This window comes from Stegastes partitus, unplaced genomic scaffold, assembly GCF_000690725.1.
Source record: "Stegastes partitus isolate 25-593 unplaced genomic scaffold, Stegastes_partitus-1.0.2 Scaffold432, whole genome shotgun sequence".
Lineage (NCBI taxonomy): Eukaryota > Metazoa > Chordata > Actinopteri > Pomacentridae > Stegastes > Stegastes partitus.
This window is the reverse complement of record NW_007578163.1, coordinates 462,529-469,263: the sequence shown is the minus strand read 5'-3', so window position 1 is coordinate 469,263 and position 6,735 is coordinate 462,529. Positions and strand designations below refer to the sequence as shown.

Below are 6,735 nucleotides of genomic sequence, written 5' to 3'. Positions count from 1 at the left end.
GTGATGACATCACTAGAGTGGGAGCTCAGAGAAAAATCACACAGTAAATCTTTTTTTAACTTGTCGCCCTGGCCACAGTTTTTATGCCACAGACATCATTTTTACATCAAAACGTAGAAAAATATATCCTCCTGCTCACAATGTCACTTTGGAAGCACACAGAATTAAGTTTGGGGGAGATTTGTGGCCTTGTTCCTCCAAAAGTCTCTCTTCCTTCCCCATCTGCACCCATTCAAAGACAGCTACTGATCTTTCTCAAGAACCAGAAATTTACACATTTCTTCTCAAATGATTGTGCGCTCATTTTTTACTCTACGAAAACAAAAAATACATCTCTGTAATTCCCAAGGTCTTGGCTTTCTGACAATGTGCTCGGCTTTTCTCTCTGACACACAGTTTTGACAAAAATGGCGGCTGTTTGAGGTCTTCTCCTTCTGGTTTCTTCTCCTGATTTGACAGTTAAACCAAGTATCAGCTGTGTGCTTCGTTGCCCGGCAACACTCTCACCCTACTCCCAACCCCCCCTCCCCTCCTGCTCTCTCCACACAGATGAGGCTTCGGTTGTTCAAAGTTATTAGTAGGTTTGGTCATTATAAAATCATCTTTTAAATCCCAGCAGACTCCCGTGGCACTCTCAAATTTTCTGCAAGGAAATTTTCTAGTTGATTACTGTCATTGCAAATTTCTTTGCATGACAATAAAAGAACAAGCTGTATAAAATGTGCTAATAAGATAACAACCCTACTATGCTATTTCCACCATCTGCTAACACCTATAGCATGCTAACAGCACTGAGGTAAAACATGCTACAAAAATTATGAAAACTGCTCATAATAATGTCATGTCAATAATTTTACCAGGCTAGTATCATTCTCAACAAGCTGTAATACCCACTAAAAGCAACAGCACGCTAATAAGGCCATCAACTAACAGTATAACAAATAACCCCAATGTGTTATACAGTTTGCTAACAAAATGAATATGTTAATTGCACTAATAATATATGTTGATGGATCTAACACACTAATCACAACATCTGTTGATAACTTAAAACTAAAATGCCAGTGGATGCCAACAATGCTAATACTGACATGCCAATAGCCGACACAGTCATAAACATTAATTTCACTACACCATGCTAATAAAAATGACAAAAATAATTCTGCCAAAACACACTCAAATGCAAACAATAACAATATTACGTCAATAATATTTTCACACCAATATCACTCCAAAAAAAAACTTAACACAACCCAAACCTCAACACCACCTAAAGCTGGCATGCTAATAAGGCCAATGTACTATATGCTAACAAACCTGACATGCTAAATAACATGCTCCGTACATTAATATGCTTGTACCACTACATGCTAATGGGTGGCTAACAACACTGTCTGCTAATTACCCTCAAATGCTTAGAAATAACGTATTCTAGTGGCACTAAGATGCTTAATGTGAAACGTTAATGCTAACCTGATAATTCAACCCTTTTTTGAATTGCCCCTTATTTGAATTGATTCTAAAACTTCTGGGCTAATATATAGCTAAAATGTTAATAACGATCTTGTGCTAGTAACACTGTCATAAACATTAGCTTAGCAGACTAGCAATGCTTACATGCTCATAAAACACCTTGATGTCTGATAAACTTCCAACATCACGGTATCTACAGCTAACAAGCTAACACTTTGTAGCGGACGGACACTTTTAGTGACGTGTTTCATAAAGTCAAGCAGTGAAACTACTCAAGCATAAAAACATGGATTTTCAAAACAAAGCAGTTTGTAGAAACATCAGGAGTCGCTGTAAGAAACCCAGATGAGTGGTGTGTGTGTGGGTGGATGACGTGGACATATAAGCTGCCGCTGTGTTATTTCCTGCTTTCTTCCTGTTTTCTACAATTGTCAGTGTGTGTCCATTGTAAGTGAGCAGTCTGTGTGTTGTGCCGGGTTCAGAGGTCGGCTGCTGGTGTCCAGACGAATCAAAGACTTTCACCAGGAGGTCACAGATGAACCAGTTAGGCTTATAGTCAGGCTTAAAATAGAAATAGACTGAGTACACCAGCAAACTAAAATATACTCATACAACAAATTATCTTGGTACAGATATGTTGCATATGTTGTTGTTTTAGGCTCACGTGTGGATGAATATTTCATGCCAGTTTGCATCACTAACATGGAAGCTGTCTGCAGAGCTACACACGAACAAAACAGCATCCAGAACTTTTTTCAAAGAACATTTAGATACCGGCAACGATACAAGAGTTTAATCTGAATAAAGCAAATTAACAATAAGTGACAGTTACAATTAGATGTGTAAGCGTTAAAAAACACCAAAGTTTAATCACCTTTAATGACAGACTTTGGCTAAAGTGAAATGTCCACCTGCACACTGTGAAAACTAAACCTCATGTTAAGCTTTTATTCGTTTGGAAAGTTGAGTCGGCCAAATTATAACATATGTTTACTTCACTTCTGTTTTTAAGACCTTTCTTAAATGTAATTGAACAGCTAACAGCTCGCATCAAACTCACAGCTGAAGTCAGTATTCCCAATATCTCAGCCCAGGTTATGTTGCTCATATTTGTTTCATGACTCTGATGGCGCTGGTGAAAAACTGACTTGAGGGACAGTTTCAGTGCATGAGGTAGGACTGACTGTTAGGCCCGTGCATGTATGCGCCTCCATCAGATCAACGTGTCGTCCTGTGTGCTTACCGGAGTTGCTGAGCAGGTTGCTGAGGCCTTCCTCCAGCTGCAGGTCGATGGGAGAGTCTCTTCCCGGTTCCCAGTCCACGTCTCCAGCCTCGCTCTCACCGTGTCCGCTGTCTTTGGTGCTCTGCCAGTCAGAACAGTCCTGACCTCCATATCTGCACACAAACATGACAAACATTCAAACTGTCTGATTCTGAAGTCATGTTGTGTCTTCAGTTGGGAAAAGTTACTTCTTGTTTGTAACTTTTCAGTTTGTGTTGCCTAAAAGAACAGCGTTGGCACTCGGTTTGATCCCATGTATTAAAGCTGTAGCCTGCTTCTTGTTGTAGGAGCAGCTTTTGAAAAGTAAACGTCCTTAAAATCTAAGAACATCACGAATGATGTAGGACACAATTTATAATAAACAGAAATTAACACGTCAACTAAAAGAATGAACTTTTAGGAGTAACCACACAGATGTTTTATTCCCAAACACCATGAATCACAACAGACAAAAGTGTCGGATCAATCTGAAGATAAGAAGCCAGAGCGTTGGTGTGTTGGAGATAAAAGACAGGTGATAACATTCCTGAGGTTTTGGATGACAAATCCATTGATAACCACACAGCTGCAGTCAGGCTCAGACAGGAAGTGCCAGGCAGACGTTCGAGCTCGTTGTAACCTGGTCCTGGAGATTTAATCACCATGACTTCATCACATATGAGCGTTTTCTTTTTTGACGACATGACTAAATGTATGACAGTTAAACCACTTTCTTTATCTGCCAAAGACATTCACAGGTATGATCAGGTGTGTGTGTGTGTGTGTGTGTGTGTGTGTGTGTGTGTGTGTGTGTGAGAAACAGTGCCCTGTGTGTATCAAGGTGATGTCAGATCTGATTTCATCGCCGCGGTGACGCTGATGGAGCTGCATCCTGTCAGAGGCTCTGAGTCACTCGGATGGAGCTGCTGCAACCTGCCTCCACTCACACTCGGACACGCTGCCGGGTTAGGAGACACTCTTCCTGTGACATTGACTGCTGGACTTTGTGTCCTGTTTGTCTGCTGCTGTTATTTCAGTCACAGCGGGTCAGTCGGTCAGAAACACTGAGGAAGGACGTTTATCAGCTTTAGCTGCTGCCTTTCACCACATCCAGTAAAAGTAAATGTTCCAGTTGAAGGGTTGGTGTGATACCAGTGCAGCGTTGAGCCTCCACAGGGAGGAGGCCTCTGCTGGCTTTGTGGCAGTGTGCACAGCAAAGGTCAGACAAGAGGTTCAAACATGGGGGAGTTTCATTCAAATTAGGAAGCACCAAGAGGTTTTTTTTAGGAGAAAATCCTGTGAGTTTGTGGCTAAAAGCAGATGTTTGGTTAATCTGACAACAACATGAGAGCCTTCTGGTTGTTTGTTTCCTGAAGGCAGCAGTCACATGAACAGTCGGGGTGTGATGGTGCACTGAGTTCACCGTTAAGAACATTTTCACCCATTTTGTAGGTGATCATACCTTTAAATCATTCCCACGCATCAAAGCAGCTCTTCTACCTTTCAGTAGTCGGCCACATTAATGGCTCTACATGATGACCTCCTGTCACTAAGAAATGCATAAAATACATGTTTTTGTTATTTATCTTCAAAAACAAAGTAGAAAAAATATCCATCCATCCATTATCTATACACCACTTTATCCTCTGTAGGGTCGAGGGGGTCTGTCCCAGCTGACTCAGGGCGAAGGCAGGGGACACAAAATAGAAAAACCTATGACATTACTGTATCAGCTGTGTGGTTTTAGCTTTATAACGGCACAACATGACTCATACATTAAGTATAATGTAGTAAAACATGAAGTACAATAGATTTGGTCGGTGGACAAAGGTTCATGTCAGCTAACACAGTTAGCCAGCTGAGCTAACTGGCTAGCTGTGTGGTTAAAAAGTCAACCTGCGATCGCCTGTTGGAATTCAAAATGCACATCCGTTGAACGTGCATCAGCGTGACTCTCAAATTTAATTGCGTCAAAAGGTCCACAGTTTGACAATAAAACAGTGATACACCAGATTTAAGACTAACTGAACTAAATAAAACAATGCCGTGCTGTTTGTAAGGCTTGAGCTTGATCTACAGGAGCCCTATTTACTATGAATACGCTAATATATGAACATGAAACATCTTCTGGGTTTAATTAAGTTTGAGCTGATCATGTGCCTGCTTGTTTAACCTTGATTTATGAAAAAGTTCCATCCGTAGTAAACAACAGAATATGTTCTAATGTGCAGCACAACACAACTGGACAAAGTTCAGAAAGCAGAACCCAGCCGGTGCTGCAGGACATGAACTCAGACACACACACGTCTGTGGATGGATCAGACAGTTCAGGAGAAAACAGCTGCACGATTTTACAAATGGTGGCGTTTGTCTTTACTGTCTGTCTGTCCTGCTATCAGAGGTGGTTTGATCAGAGAGCGCAGCAGTGATCACAGCGTGGAGGAGGAACGAACTGACAGCAGGATCTTTGGACTGTTTGGAAGTGAAGCTGCAGGAGAACACGGTCGTCGTGTCTGGTAAACTTCTGAAAACTTTTTTATACTGCAGTCTAAAATGCTCAGATGAAAACCTTTTAAGAAGACAGACTGTGATATAATCACTGTGGCGTCATGTGGATCAGACAACACCTTCATGACTGTGTCGGCGGTGAACTCCCATTAACCAGCCGCAGACTGACCTCAGCTTCTCTGTTGGTTCATCAAACCAGGAGACGGACAGTGTGAGGTCCTGCTCACCACGATGTGACGTTATAGTAAAATTAAACTTAATTTAGACAAAAATGAAACATAATCTACTAGGATTGCCTGCCTTATGTTGAAGCAACAAACTCTGACTTATTCACATCAAATAACAAACAACAAACACATGAAAACCTGCTGAACAACAAACACTGCCAGCAAGCGGCTGGAAGACACACTGAGCATAAACACTGATGTGAGTGTGTAGAAGTGGTGAAAATGTGAGTAGTAAGATATCTATAGTTGTTACAGTATTGGACAAACGCAGTGACTCCAGATGTTAAACATGATTTATGGCGTTCTAACTGTGTGTCCTACTGCACAGAAGACACTTCTGAGCTCTCTCTACTTATAGCCATGTTTGTTCTGTTTCCATATCGGTGCAGGACTTTATATCGTAGTAAAAAAAAACAAGAGAGAGAATTCAGTGAGTAAGAAATGTGGCCGGAGCAAAAACCAAAGAGTTCAGAGAGTTGACCGATAGGTGAGACTGTAAAACATGAATGTAGAGACATTCACAGGAACGAGTATTTTTTTAAAACAGTACAGATATTTAGGTTTTGTTCATTTGAAGCTAATTCAACTTAAAATGTAAGAAATTTCAAACATGAGCTGTTATAGTTTTAGGTCTTCAGAGACCAGTCCAGGGACTTTTTTGTGTGAAGTTTGAAGCACCTACTCCTCATATAGAAAAGCATGCTGGCTGTACATGAAGTCCTGCTTGTGTCTTCTCAGAGCAACGACACAATGACAGCCACCACAAGGCACATTCATCATCAGCTCTTTAACTTGACAAGGAAAGTGTGGGACTAAAACGTTGATTCAACTTTATATCATGAGTTTATTGTCCGCTAACCTTTGTTTCTTTGTTTTTTTAGGTTGAGTTGAGTTAATGCACATCTTTAAGACAGCACAGGATCTTATAGCAGTGAATGTATGCTAGGAAATGCTGATAGTGCTTAAAGAGAATGAATGAGAGGGAATCACAGTGTTTAAACAACTGCTGATTTATGAGCTGCTGGTGTGGCCTTGTTGTGTCTGCAGCTCAGAGGAGGAGGAGGAGCGTGGAGGGACGTACAGGAGAGGAGGAAGAGGAGGAAGAGGAGTCAGACTGACCTGCCGGTGCGATGAGAGTATTTGTTTCCTCTGAAGTTTGGCCTCGGCTGCAGCTGACCCTGACGGAGGAGAGAGAGGAGCTGGGAGATCTGCTGCAGGGCGAAGAGGAGGAAGAGGAGGGAGAGGAGGGAGAGGAGGGAGAGGAGG

The 6,735-nt window shown here is 41.6% G+C and overlaps 1 protein-coding gene across 1 annotated transcript in view; it reads right to left on the bottom strand.

Annotated features, from left to right (window-relative positions):
• pcdh12 (protocadherin 12) overlaps nt 1–6,735 on the bottom strand; it is a 24,121-nt gene that overhangs the window by 8,560 nt on the left and 8,826 nt on the right. Inside the window, exons 2-3 of the mRNA XM_008286102.1 lie at nt 6,589–6,680; nt 2,717–2,868 (exon numbers count right to left, since the gene is read on the bottom strand). Coding sequence (XP_008284324.1) covers nt 2,717–2,868; nt 6,589–6,680 — 244 coding nt within the window. The remainder of the gene's footprint in view (nt 1–2,716; nt 2,869–6,588; nt 6,681–6,735) is intronic.